Genomic DNA, 14817 nt, shown 5'->3' with positions numbered 1-14817 from the left:
TAGATACCTCACATTGTCCTTATCCAGGGTGCAAGCACTGTAGCAAATATTCATTGTTCTACCGTGACCCTGACCTTTGGGGTTTTGCCCCCGCTGTTGCCCACTCTAATGGATGGAGTTCACTAGAGCTGTGGGTGTCCAGGAAGGCAGTTAGACCCTAAATGCCAGTGATCCGACATTCTGCGTAACCCTGCTCTCCTGGAGCTGTCACGGGCACCTACCTCGGCCTTCTCTGAGAAGCTGAGTCTGAGGTAAATTTTCTTCTTAAACAGGACAGACAGCGCTTGTGTGGGTTTTTTTTAATTTTTTTTTTTTTGTCAGACGTTTTCAGCTACATCTGCACCGGGGTTGAGGGGTGTCTGTGAGGGAATGCAGCCGTTCTTCGCCTTCACCCCCGAAAGGAGAGGGGCGGGCGCCCTGCCCTCCGCTGGAGGCACCTGAGGGGCTGCGGCTCGCGCCCAGGGGGAGCGCGGGAAGCGGCGGCGGCCTCCCCTGAGGGGAGGCGCGGGGGGGTGGTGTTCCCGCTGTGAGGGGGGGGCTCTATCCCTCGGCCCACCCGGGAACGCTGCTTAAGGCCTCGCCGCAGCTCCTCTACGGCCGGTAGAGAAGCGGATCGCGGTCGCCGGAGCGGCTCCGGGTCCGTTCGGGGGGGGTTTGTTGGGGTTTGGGGGGGGGGGGGGGGCCTGCGGCGGGGTGCCGGGCCGCGGGGGGGCGCGCGGCGGCGAGGCGCGGAGCGGCGCGGCGGGCGGACCGCCCCCGTCACGTGACGGCGGTGCTGGGGCTCAGCATGGCGGAGGTGGCGGCCGCTCCCGCTGCGCCCGCGATCCGGAGCCCCCGGCGCTGAGCCGGAGCCGCGGCGAACCGGCGGCCGGATTTGCTTTTCCCTTCTTATTTCCCCTCCGCCCGCCATGGCCGAACCGGCGGCCGCGGGAGTCTCCTCGCTGCCCCGCGAGGTCCGCGAACAGCTGGCCGAGCTGGAGCTGGAGCTCTCTGAAGGTGAGGAGCGCCGGGCCGCGCCGGGATCCCGCCTGTCCTGCCCTGCCCTGCCTTGCCCTGCCCTGCCCTCGGGGCGCCGGCCCGGCCGCCACGGCCTCCTGCGGCCCAGGGTGGTGGTGGTGGGGGGGAGCCTCCGTGTGAGGGGACCGGGGTGGGGGGGGGGCGGCGGGAGTGAGGCTTGACTGGGTTTGTGGGAGAGGGAGGCCCGGGGTGAGGGCCGGGGGTGTGTGAGGGAGGCTGCCTGTGAGGTGGCCGGGAGCGTGTGTGTGTGTGTGAGGGGCTCCGTGTGAGGAGCCGGGAACGGGGGGGAAGGAGTGAGGGGGGGGCCGTCTGTGGGGGAAGGAAGGGCCCTGCCTGCGGGTGGGGTTGTCTCGGGGGGGAAACGAGCGCTGGGCGCTTCGTGTGTGCGGGGAGGGGAGACCCCCCCGGCTGACCCCGGCGGGGGGGACGACCCTTTGGTCGTCGGAGGTGATCCCCCTCGGGAGGGTTTTTTTCCTCTTGCGGCCTCTTTTCGGTAGTTTCTGAGCTCAGGATGTGGAGGGAGAGGCGCTGGGGACAGGCAGTGGTCCTGGGGTGGGGGAGACGAAGGAACTTTGGATACATGATGAACACATACCCTGTGTTATTACTTTCTGAATAAGTTATTTTGCATAGCCATAATCGGGACAGAGCATGCGCTTTTTTTTTTTTTTGTTTCCTCTTTTGCATGGGTATGTCTTTGTTTCCTAGTGCTTAAAATGCTGTTCTCGCTATAGCTTTGTTGTAAAGTTCCCTTGTGAAGCTGGAGTGTGAGGGATGAATCTGAGGTAGAGGGTGAAGGTTGCAGAGCAGGTAGCTCTGTTACACATACCTTTAAATTTCCTCCCTCCATCAGGGTATGGAATTTGATGCCGTGATCAGTGGCTTCTCAAGAGGGCTTACTGCATGGTTGCAATAATTTGTCAGTATTAAAACTTGTGGAAAATCGAGTTTCGGTAACATCTTTCTTTATTCTGTCACTTTGTCGCAGAACATACAGTGTATAAAGGAGACCTATTTAATATTTTGAGGGGTAGGAATTCGTTTACTGAGCTGGGTGCTGTCAGCCCCCACTGCCCACATTGGTATATGGTGCTCAATATTTTCCCAGATGAGAATGCCACGGTAGTGATTTCTTAATGCAACTTGTTTGTAGTCAAACTTTTGATGTTAATGTTAGCTTTTTTTTTTTTTTTTGTCAAAAGCCTTTCAGATATACTTTCTGTAAACATTTAACTAAAGTGATAATGCTATCTGGTGTTTGGTTTGGGGTACTCCACGATAACAAAGAACTGAAGAATGTTCTCTCGTGTTTCTCAAAGTGTAATATGAAATAATTTTTTATGTTTTTTAAGAATTTGCTGAATCTTTTAAGCTTGTATTTTCTGAAACTTGTTTCTTGTGATACTGAAAGCCCATTATAGTTTGACCCTGTAGTATATAGTACTGCAAACTTTAAAAAAAAAATAAATCCTTTTGCTAGAATGGCTGGCTGTGACATCATGCTAATCTTTAACAAGCTTCTCAAATAGCTTAAACTTCAGTGCTGTAGAGTGAAGTTTTCTATGTTATGTAAGTAATTCTCTGAATGTTAAATCCACTGCCCCTCTGTGGATTTAATACTCGGATTTATTAATATGCATATTATGGATTTGTTTGTGCAAATCACTTTTTCTATCAAAAAAACATGAGTACAAAGAATTTTGTGTGACTGTGTCCCCAAGCTCTTGGAAACACACTTCACAGTATCTTGTTGCTGAGATAACTGAGGTCTGACCTGTAAAGAAGCTGAGTGAGTCAGTGAGGTAATGTCATTGTATAGTTCTTGAAAAATACGCCCTAGTTTGAGGCTTAAGCTTAAAGATTTTAAGGCCTATGTGTGCATTGTTCAACTGAATGTATCTATGGACTGTTTATAGTAAACAATATTGAATAGAAACATTTTATTAAAAGTGGCAGTAGTGCTTCATGTTTAACTGATTAGTTGTTGCTCAGATAAGAACACTTGATCCTTTTTTTCCCACCTTCTTGTTGCAGCTTTATTTGTCTCTAGACTTGACTGTTTACTATGTAAATGTTTCTGTGGGGTTTTCTGGGTAAGAACACCTCACTTCTGGAACAGGAGAGGAACTGCGTCTGCAGTGAGTTCATACAAGTAGCCCAGGGTCCCTGACAGCAGGAACTGGGAGGTTGCTCTGTCCTTGATGTATGATCTTATGGTGGGGAGTACCTGAGCACTGTTTGGAAGATGGCTTCAGATGCAGGAGACTGCAGGCTAGGAGCATAAACAAGTTATGTGCTGAGCCTTGCAGTGAGTTTTATGCAGGGCTGCGTTACCGTTAACCACCACAGCATAGAGAATTTATAACAATATGGGGGAAATATAGTATTAAAATCTTATCTGGCGTTATGCTTGAGAAAGATGCTGTGTCAGCAAGTAGGATGCAAAGTGGAGCAGGATTAGTTTAATGTATGCTTAAAATAGAAATCATAGTTTGCAATGATGAGCCATGAGACTTTCTTCACGAACAATCTGTGCAGACAGAGCAACAGGACTAATTATACCTCTGCCATCCCTGGATTATTCCTTACTGAGCCTTGTGGTCAGCATGGAAGTAACAGTAGTCGCATTCCTGAGTACATTTAAAATGCCTAAGCAAAATAGTGGAATGTGTTTCAGGAAACAATAATTGTTTATTAATCAAGAGAAGTTGCACTGTTTGGTTTTTTTTTAGTCTTTTATTGTGTGTCTTTATTTGGCCTCAGTGATTGATTTGAGTTGGGGATAAGAATTCAGTTGTCTTCTATCAAGTGAAGTACTTTATACCCAAATCTTAAAGGTCACATTTTACGGAGACATCTCATTCCCTTACAGAAGGGATCAGGTTTTTTGCCTCTAAGTAAAAATGTTAAAATAACAATAACTGTGTATAAGCAGTGAATTGGGTCATGGAACTGTGTGAAACCTGGAACCTGCTCATTACTCATGTTTTCCTTATTTTCTTTTTTCCTTATTTGGGGCTTTTTTCTTTCTAGTGCTTTTCTTCATCTGTTAGTAACACCTACATTATGCATCACTAATGATGGGAAGGGCTGTCTTTGTATTTGCATCTGCTTTTTCATCAGTAAAAGTGCCAGGGATACTAACTTCGAAGAAGATTTTTACCCCCATTTTCACATTTCTGTAAGTATGGGAGCTCAGTTTTATGCCCTTGGGGTTGAACTGCAGCTGTGTGTGAAGGTGACTTTGTATCCACTATATGATGCTGTTTCTTAAAATGTTTGCAGTGTGTGCTGATGAGCTCACAGAAGAAGGTAAATGTCTAAATTTGTCCTATATTCAGCTGAAAATTTTAGTATTAAAGCACTTTAGCACTCAGCTTGGGGATGTCTGGGTGCTCTTACACTTTCGGTAAAATTTTCAAGCAGCTCCTCTCACATTAACCTCATCACAGCTGTGTTAATAGAGCTGAGAAACTCTGGAATAGCCAGATTCAAAGGTTCCAATTAAGCACGTTCAGTGGATTTGTTTTATACAGTGCACGTTATGAGCCTATTGTACTGCTTGCGTGGTAAAGTTTGTTCTCTTAGTACAGCATAGATGGTGGTGTGACAAGAGCTTTTGCTTTGAAAGTAGGACAGCTGTCTCCTGGGTTGCACTGTATGGGCCAGCTTGTCTCTGAGAGGGTTAAGCACACTCATAAAGAGCTTATTTGGCTGCTGGTTTTTGTTTGATGATGGTTTCTGTCTTGTCTGATGTTCTTAACTAGTAAAGGGATGTTAGTGGAGTGAACTTCAGCTTGTGATATCTATGAAAGCATGAGGTAAGGGGGGGGGGGGGGGGCGGAACTCTACCTAGCAATAACGAGGAATTCTCCTGTTAGCAGTTCAGCCCTTCAACATAATTTCAGTTGTCTCTGGGTTATGTGACAGGGTTATCATATCACTGCTCTTGCTTCATGTACAGAAGGAGCTGGTTTCTGTTTACTTTTCTAGTTAAACATACATTTGGCTGTCTGGTTGGTGATTTCGTGTGGGTGTTTCTGTGAATGGCTTCATGCACCTGTGTTTGTTCCTTTTAAAGCTGATTGTCTCTTACTGAAGAATTGAGGCTCTGTCTGCAGAGGAGAGCTTTGTGTTAGGATTTTCGGAAGCTGAAGAAATAGCAAGGATGGTGGCATGTGTGGAAAAAAGTAGTATCAGCAAAACAGTTGAAACCCAGGACTGAAGGCCAGCCAAATAGGATAGAACCTTACTGGAAGAAAACATGTTGACTCAAGCAAGTGGGTAGAGTCTTTATTTTGTTTGGCTTGAAAATTTCCTATGGAGTCATGGTATTTTTCTGTTCTTTCAAAAATTGTGCGTTTCAGTTTTCATTCTTGGATTGCCAGGCACCTATTAAAGTAGGTGAGGATCTTTTTTATAGATTAAGTAGCTGAAGCACAGAATTTAAATAGATTAGAGAAGAGTCAAAGGAAGTAATTGTCCGAGAAAGGACTGGCTATGTCGATTTTGCTGAGTGAGCAGAAAGGTTTCACTTCACTTTCTTCCCTGCTATTCAGAGGGGAACTGTGGCTCTAGCACAGAAAAAGTTGAGTAAGAGCTTATGAACATAAGCAAGTCGGATCTGATTGTCTTGTAGCTAGCAGGACTTACAGGTGGTTTTTGTGCATTTATGCAGCATCTCACCCACAAGTCTTGCATTAGGCAAAACTAGTATTGGGAAAGCTTTTATGTTGCTTCCTTAATTTACCTGCAGGACTGAGAGCTGATGGGTACCAAATCTGCTGAGAAATCTGTGTATGGCCTTGACACATTCTTTCTGTGTGCAGCCAACAAGGGTACAGTTCTGAGGCAGTGCTTTGAAATGCATAAAAAAACCTTTTGGAGCATGTCATAGGGAGCTGTTTACGCAAATTCCAAGATGATCATTCCTGCCTTGTTTGGCCTTACAAAGATTCTGATAAGAGCCTTCACTTCAGATGATACTCTATTTTCTTAAACCTTACAGCCCAGGAAGAAGGGATGCAAGCATGGTAGCGCATCGATTCCTTGCTATGTCTGTGTCTCACAGGAAAAGAAAATACAGCTCAAGTCATGATCAAGAGGAGTAAAGTAACAAATCTGTCACCAGTGCATCAAACAGAAGGTCTATATGACCACAAGTTTATACTATGCAGATGGTCAAAGCAGAATGATTTAAATGATTAATGGTTTGGAGAGAGTGAGTTCAACGCAAATATTGAAAGAAATACTTTGGCTACTGCGAGTGGGAATAGATTTTACTGTCGGTACATGATCGAAGTATGTAAATATGGTGAAGAAAAGGAAGGGTTTTGGAGCGTCCAGGCTGGTATAATAGAGAATAACCAGGAGCGTTAAAGAATGTGCATATTTTTGTGTTGTCCCTTTTATATTTAGGAAAGGAGGACCGAGTTTGGGGCTATTTGTAAAAGCTGTAGCTCTGACCCTTCGCCTTGGGGAGAAGAGGAAATTAGAGGCTTTAAAGAGAGTCCTTCACCTCCTCCCTGATTGCTTCTCTGAAGCTTTGCTAGAGTTAGAACCAGTTTTCCTCAGTTGGGTGGAGGGGACATCTGGTAGCAGTGGTTCCTGGTTTGTCTTTTGTGATTCTTACTACTTCTAGTATGGGTGGTATTTGCAGTTTCAGCTGGATGCTTAGGCTGGAAATGTTAATCAGACCTGTTAGCCTGACATATCTGCACTAAAGCCGCATTTGGTGTTCTTTTTGCGGTGTCCTAGATAACTGATCTTCAGTTTTCTATTTTAAATTCTGTAGCATGAAATATTAAGTAGTAAATGTGATGGATGGTAGCATAACTGCATGGAGCTGGATTGCTGGTCTTTCAAATGTGCATCTAACTAGACAATACTTGGAGCTCCATAGGAAAGTATGCCGACGGAGGACTCCTCGTGTTTCTAGTTCATTGGTAATGTTGTGGAAATGGTGATGCGTTCCTTCCTGATTCCCTCTATTTGATTAGTTTTTGTCATGAAGCATTCTATTCATTGGATTTATCATGTTTATTCAGTGGCAAGTTTCAGAAGCCAAAGAGTGAACGAATGGTGAGAAGTCCCAGAGGTACAAGCAGAAGCTGAATAGCATCCTGTTTTCATTTGTTTCAAATACAATGTTAAGATAATTTCTTAAAATGGTTTTCTTTAAACTGTATGTCTCAAAGTTATAAAAAGAATTTCCTGAATCTCTCAGTGTGTTGCTCAGCTGCTTTTTGGACCTGGATTAATAGAGAGAGGAATTGAAGCATTCCTCTATTGAGGTTGATTCAATCCAAAATTTTTCTTAGAGCTTATGAAATCAGGGAAGAGTCATCAGGCCAGGATGTCTCATTCTATTAATTTGAATGGAAGACTCTTAAATTTGCACCATGTGTGAGGAAACAGTGATTTATAGCTAACGGATGCTCTGCAGGCAGCAGCATTCCATCTGCTACACGAATTTTCCCATTACATTTTGATGAAAAGTCTTGGGAAAAGCCTCACACCTGTATTTCTCATTCTGAATAATGTTTGCCAGTGCTGGGTTGTTACTCTCGCCTGGATATTTTTTGAGCAAAATGCCTATTTTTATCAGCTTGCATTTTTTTTTAAACTTCAAAGCTGAGAGTTTCTGAAACACTACTTGGAATAAACACAGGCAGGAGAGATTATGTTTATACCAAAGATAGTCAATGTAATAGTAACTTAACTTTCCCTGCTGCTTTTGTGTGCAAACACCTTGTTTTATTTAGTGTAACTTAAGCTGATTAAAAGAAAAAGAAAAAAAGCTTGCTTAAAGTTTTAGCACTTCTCTGCCAACATAAACTTTTTCTAATTCTTGTTGACTTGAGAATTGCTGATACAAACTAGGTCTTTCTGGACTTTGAATTCCATGGGGATGGGAGCCTGCAGAGCCTACAGGGCATACATTAATATATTTTGTGAACCCAGGATGTGAGTTACTGCCTCAGTGATCAGCAACTGAGCCTCTCAGAATTGTTCCCCAGCAGTCAGGCAACCTGCTTTCACCAGCTCCATGTCCCTAGGGAGCAAAAACAACCAGGAGAATTGTATCCCTGCCTGATAAAATTAGGTCTTCTGTAATCTCTCTCAGAACAGCCGGATGGCTAGCTGCCTTGAAAAACATATGTTTTAATGCAGGAATAATGCATTCCATTTAGGATGGCTATAGCCGTGGGAGCTGGTTGACTTAGTGGATAAAGCACTCCCATTTTGCCTCTGGGATCAGGACTAATGTCAAACAACAGGTCTGAAGTGCAGCAATGGAAGGGGATTGTTTGGGATATTTTTCCTGTCTCACTCTTAACAGGGGTGTTGTTCCTGTACCTTAGTCCTAAAGGAGTTTGAAAACTGTCCTATTACTGGAAATAAAGCATAAATTGCAAAGAAGCTGAGTTAGTGCATGTATTTCTAGATTGTAGCTCACTCTGCATTAAGAAAATTTATTTAGGAGTAGCAACACTGGTGTTCCTCTAATACAAGTTCACAATAAATTTCTCTGAGAGCAGCATAGGTAACTTGCTGGAGGAAGTCTGCTTTATCCCTGCCTCTCCTGATAGAGCTCCCCTGCAGAGGGAGGACACCGCTGTCATTGCAGCCACGTGCATCTCCGTACTGCAGACAAAGCCTGCTGTTTTGTTGGGAATTGATTGTCATGTGGTACTTCCAGCTCCTCCTTCTGAGCTGATGAATTTCATTACAGGAAGCTAAGAATAATTATTTTCCCACTAATAATTTTCCGTATGAGCCATTGCTGTAGTTGCTGCAAAGATGGACTGTGGGTGACTGGGTGGGGTGTTGAGCTGTGCTGCTGAGAGTGGGAAGGGGTGACCAGAAGACAAGCTGTTTGTGTGGGGCAAGTCATGGGAGATTACAGAAGTGCTAAGTTTGGAACATACAAACAAGATAAGTGGTGATGGGGCATTTGGTTGGCCATAAATTGGAAGGATGTGATCTAAAGTGGGAATGACACAGCTGATAAAGCACCAGATTGAGAGTTGAAAGATTTGGTTTCAGGTCCTGTCCCTATGTGTGACTTCATTCCGTAGCCGCACAGCCATCATTCCAGAAAGGGTAGTCAGATGAGGATGTGTTAAAGAAGGTTTTGTGTTGCCTGCTGTCCCACCTCTACCTTTAAAGCATCAACTCTTCATTTAGAGTGCTGATTAATCTTTGACATGAAGAGCCATTTCAATATGAAGCACCTTTTCTGGAAATACTGTGATTTGCTCACTGAGAACAGCACCGAATGCATGTATGTCAGTATGGATGTCCTGATAAGACTGTTTTCTTTGCCTAGTGGTTGCGTATTCATCATCACCTTTTGCTGTAATTACCCACTGTGGAAGCTTTGTGTGCTTCTCTGGAAACAGTGATCACATAGATAAGCTGACCAGCCAAAAGAAACCCTGAGGAGGGGAAAGAGGCTTTGAAGTTTTCTGCTTACTTTCTAGAAAGAGGTATGAGCAAAGCTAACAAACAGTTGTAAAAGGTCACTCTTTGCCTTTCTGTCAAGAAGGCAAGATGTGTAGCTAGCATGGTTTTGTGCTGCATAGCAGCAGCTGACATTCCTGCTCACAATGTGCATTGTCACTGTGGTAAGGAGAAGGAGAGTTACTCCGAAGAGCTGGGAAGTGACATGGCAAATTCCAGCCTGTGATTATTCACCGTGCGATGGAGAGCTGAGTCAGGTGATCCGAGCGGGAGATAAAAGGTTCTTGATCCTCAGCGGTTCTGGTAGAGGGATAAACAGATCTGCAGCTTATTAAACTATGCTGTCTTCTTTTTTTTTTTTTCTTCCCTTAATGGAATATAAGCAGAAAATGCCTATTAAAGGTGTTCCATTTCTGGCATTAAAAAAAAAAAAGATTGCTACGTGTCCCATAGGTGTGGTTCTAGCAAGGTACTTGATGGCATTTGGTTGGATAAATGCAGGGCTTCTTGCAGTGCTGTTTGTGTATGTGAAAGGAGAAGGGTGTTGCTGAAAAGTTTGCTTCAGTTGACTCTGTACTGTGTCTCTAAGCTGGAGAAAAGCATGTATATTCCTATGGTGTGTCCTCAAGAACTACAGCCCTGGTTTCATAACAAAGCCTTTGGCAACAGTGTTCGCTCAAGATACTCTCACCTCTTAGCACCTTGCTCTTTTCCATTTTGGAGAGCACAGGCGCCTCGGCTCTGCATTTTGTAAAGCTGTGAACTTTGGCGAACTGGAGAGGGCAATTGATTAAACTTTTAGGAATGTAAGCTTTGTTTCGTAAAAAAAATACTGAACCATTTACTTCATTTCATGAGCAGTGAAAGCATTTGTAGGTAGCCAAATTATAAGTTATTTTGATATAGTTTATTTAAGCTTTTGTGGCAATCCTGAAAAAAATACTGAACAACACAAAACTGAAACCTGTCTTGTGTTAGCAAAAAATAGATCTCATAATAGTAAAGTGCTCATGTAAATGTTTTTTGAGACCGAGACCTGTGTTTGTTCTTAGGGCAGAAACTTTAAGTGATCCCTTGTGGGTTAAAAAAAAAGAACAATTCTTATTGTAGTTGGAATGAAAACCTCCATACTTAAGCAATTTTGGATTGGAAGTCGCTACAGTGAAAAGGGGGAAGTATTGTTATTTTCAGTTCACAGACAGGAAGCTGAGATGCACAGAGGTGAGGTGAGTTGCTCAGTCACACAAACCAGCAGCAAAGCCAGGCGCAGATCTGAGATCTTTTGACACTCAGCCCTCTGCTCCATACATGAGGGTACATTGTCACTTTCAAGGGAAGAGACTTTGAAACACACAGTCTGATAACTAGTAAATGGACGTCTGTACAGTGTGCTGGGATATTGCATGCTCTTCTATATGTTCAGGTAATCTGAAGTTTAGCTATCACAGTGATAGTATGTTTCAGTTGAACACTTATTGATATAAACCCACTGTACTTGTGGTATTTCTCCTCTCTGTTTTAAATTCTCAAGTCCTTCTTGAAAATATTCTGGATTTTAAAAGTCCTATGGTGCAGAAAAAAGTCAATTATTGAGTCCCAAACAGGGAGAATCGTGGATGAAGACAAAGCAAATGACTCAGATATAAATAATCCTATTATGTCTTGGCTGCAGCCACACCTAGAAACCTTGAACAAACATTGCTGTTCTGTTTAGTTATTCCTGTGTTTGATACACTTTACTTGTTAAGTCCTGTTTTAAAATTGCAGCATGTAAAAATTGTGTAGGGCTAGTCGCCATTAATGTTAAAGACTTAGGAACGTTGTTTTGGTAATTTTGACCAGAGGCATGGATGCCTGTGCTAGAGCATAGTTAATTTGCTCTCGTATTTCCCCAAAATCAGAAAAATACAAAACCTTGAAATTGGTGTTGCCTTGGAAGGCTTTCAAGGCAATTCTTTTTGCAGTAGGCCTTTAAAAAAAAGTCTGGCTAGAACAGCAAACAGGAAGACGCAATTACCCTTTGGCTTTTGTGTATCAAAACGTACAAAGCTTTGGTAAAACACTTTTAGTAGTATCTGGTTATAGCATGGAAGTCATAAAGAAAAGCATTTGGATCTAGCAAAATCATACTTGATGTATTATGATTACTGTCATGTGTCTTACTGGGTAATTACTCACCTAATAGCATGTGTCTCTTCCCTTTTTCACAGTGGATAAGCTGATTTTTAATAAATCTGAACAAAGCTATTTTTCAGATGAGACTTAAAGAAAAAAGAAAATTTGGACCCTTCTTCTCCCTCCTTCCTCTGATTCTAATTCTTCTGTTGTAGCTCCCTAAAGGAGGGCCTGAAGTATCGTCTGTTAAGTGTGGCTGTCACTAATTCCAAGGGTTTTTTAACAGAGGTTAGGGTTTGTTTTTTGATTCTTGTCCAAACACGTACCATTTGCTTTGCATTGTTCTTTTGTACTGACTGCTGTCCTTTGGGCTTTGTATGTGGCCTATGAAATGTGATCCTCTGGCTCAAAAGAGTTGTAGAGATTTGTCTTACGCACACTTACCTGCAGTAATCCTTCTTGGTTTATCAGTGTTGCAGTGTGACAGCTCATGATTTTCAACCTGTTCATTTCCCTGTGATGTGAAAGTAATTTCTTGCATTGAACCTGATGGGGAAAGCCAAATAGAAATAAAGGTTCATGTACTGGCAGCTCTTCTGGGGCTTGTTTATGGAGGCTCACTCTCGTATACATTGAGTCTGTAGCAAGGGTGATGCTTCCTTTTTTTCACATTCCAGAGATTTAAATGGACTCAGCAAAGCAACAAGGGAGGGGGGCACGAAGTAAAGTAGGTGATGGTGACAAAGTTCTCCATGCTATGCAAGATGCCATAACTTGGCGTCTTCTCTTAGGGAAATAATTACTTCTTATGTTCTCTTGTTTAAAATTACAGAATACCTTCCTGTGAACAATAAAATGGTGTGAAAGACACAGACATGTTGTACGGCACTGCAGGCACACTCCTCTTCAACAGAGACAGAACTATTTGGGCAGAAGGATAAAAGGAGAGACTTGGCATGGAGAACTGGGAAGGAGTAAATAGTCTTCCATTAGAATTGAGTTTGGCTTCAGGTTATGAAAGATCTGGCAACAGCACAGCTTAGAATGTGTTTGCTACTTTTTTTTGCTCTTGCTGTACAAAGTGGCAACCTCTCCGTTGTGCTGGTACAGCTGCTTATGGGTCTGTCTTGGGATCTGGATTGAGGAGCTGACAGTCTTAACAAAATTAACAGTATTGCTGTTGAATACTTGACATCACGAGAGGATAGCCTGCAGAATAGTCCAAGAAAGGAAGAATGAAAGGAACTAGTGAAGCAGAGAGATCTGGGAGATGTAAGAGCTGGGATTTTTTCTGTAAATCTGCTATCAAGAATAGCTATTTAAGAATAGCTTAGATTTTCTGTGGGTGAAATGTGACAAAAAGTCTCCAAGAGTTACTGTCACATCAGAGTAAGCTAGCAGTTGTTGGATTGTTTCCATGTTTTAAAGGGATTGTTTGAAGCAGTTTCATAGATTCCTAGTCGAAAGGTAGATTTCTGCTCCTTCAGCACATTCTGCCCCAAGCAACTGCAGACAGCATCTCTCATCTTAACTCACTAAACCAGTTAATGTTAGAGCTTTGAACATACTGTCTACTATTTAAGTGTTACATACTGTTAGATACGTAAATGAAAAAGACTGTGCTGGTTGTTCCAGGGAGTTACCTCATGGAGGGGAAAAGCTGACTTGGGTTTCCTGTGATATCCTTTACCTCTGATTGTGCAGGGTGCAAATTCAAAGCCACCCTGCGTTATCTGTGGATGGAGGCACATATGAAAAGGAAGAAGGCAGCTAGGCTAGGGCAGCTTGCCAATTGCTTAAAGCCTTTGTTAGAGACTAAAGGAAACCTGCGCCCATTTAGGCACTAGTACAGCCCCAGGGGCTTTCTTGGCCTCATATATAAAGAAGATGAAGGCAGCCGCATGGAAATGATTGCACACTTTTGCATGTCAGTCTACATTAGCTCTTTAGGCCCTGGTTGTTGTGTTTGAATGCTAAGATCTTGTGCTTAATTCTCAGGATTTTCATTCTGTGGGTCTGTCAGTATAGCACTTAACCCATCTGTTGAAACTAAACCATGAGGAAAGCATCTTCTGCGCAAGAACGCTTGCAAAACCGGTCTCTTATTGAACTGCTCAGAGCCCATATGTGACTTCATTCTGATCACAAGGAGGAAGATGTCTCCAGTGGTCAGGCTCTGCTGCATTACCTCTGGGAAAGGTGTCTACCTCTGCATGACTGGTTTCTCCATATGATAAATTCTTCATTCTCAGCTTGCTGTGTGCTGAAATAAAAGAAGGAGAGACAAACTCAAGTATCAAAATAAACGTCAATTTTAAACCAGTGCAACCAAGTAAATTAGAAATGGGCATGCTTTCACTCTCAAATCTGTGTTGCTTTGCCATTTCCCTTTCCTCTGCATGAAAAGATTTTGGAGTGATTTATGGCTGTTAGGCCAGTCTCATCAGGACTGCTAGGTACAGTACTGCCTATGTATTTGAGTGATTGGCTTCTTGGAGACTGCATTTCTGGGCTAGGGGTTTTTTTTTTTTTCCTTTTAGAACTTAGAACATGAAATATTCAATCATATCTGTGCACAGCACAACTGATACAGGTATCATGCTTCAGAGAACTGTGATGAAGGTGTCAGGTTGTGAGCACATCATGAGTTCATGGCTTCTGTGTGTTTGTGTGTTTTTATGGAGATGGTAGCTACCCAAGTGTGACTTTGGGGTTTCAGGAGAAATTTTGCTGTGTCTTCCTCCAGCAGAATTAGCTGGGGTAAGAGGGAACATCTCTCCAGAGTTTCTTGAATAGAGTCTGAGGTACTACAGCCTACAAGGGTTTTTTTATGGATGCTCCATATTGGTTGTCACTGAAAAGGCAGGTCAGCATTGTATTTGGTAGGAAGATCTACGCTAGGATACCCCAAGGAATTTATTTTTTTATTTTGTTTCTATATTTTTTGTACTGTACTGTGTTGCGTTTTTAGAATGCCCAATGCTTAAGAAGAAATGATCCTATTGTACAAGGGATATTGAAGAGAAGTGGTTGCTTTATTTCCCAAACATCATTTCTCTTAAGAGACTATTACGTAGCATGCCACGCATTTTACTTATATGAAACATATGGAGTCAGCAGACAAGTCTTACTGAACAAATTGGAGGGCAGCAATCCAAACTGATGCCTGTTGTCTACAGTCCTGCTTTTTCAGAGTTTTTGCTTAATTGCAAGCTTTCT

General features: G+C 43.1%; 1 protein-coding gene across 6 annotated transcripts in view; it reads left to right on the top strand.

Moving 5' to 3' along the window:
- Positions 1-41: 41 nt before the first annotated feature.
- DIP2B (disco interacting protein 2 homolog B) overlaps positions 42-14817 on the top strand; it is a 70225-nt gene continuing 55449 nt past the window's right edge. For 5 of the 6 annotated variants that reach the window (XR_012653341.1, XM_075049490.1, XM_075049486.1 and 2 more), the window contains exon 1: positions 774-996. Coding sequence is in view for 4 of the 6 variants with exons in the window: in XM_075049490.1 (XP_074905591.1) it covers positions 909-996 (88 nt within the window). In the remaining 2 variants the exon portion in view is untranslated. Of the gene's footprint in view, positions 252-773; positions 997-14817 lie in introns of those variants that run through there. The other variant, XM_075049487.1, reaches the window with a different exon arrangement.

This window comes from Buteo buteo, chromosome 17, assembly GCF_964188355.1.
Source record: "Buteo buteo chromosome 17, bButBut1.hap1.1, whole genome shotgun sequence".
Taxonomy (NCBI): domain Eukaryota; kingdom Metazoa; phylum Chordata; class Aves; order Accipitriformes; family Accipitridae; genus Buteo; species Buteo buteo.
The sequence above is the reverse complement of the archived record's forward strand: the minus strand, read 5'-3'. Positions and strand labels throughout refer to the sequence as shown.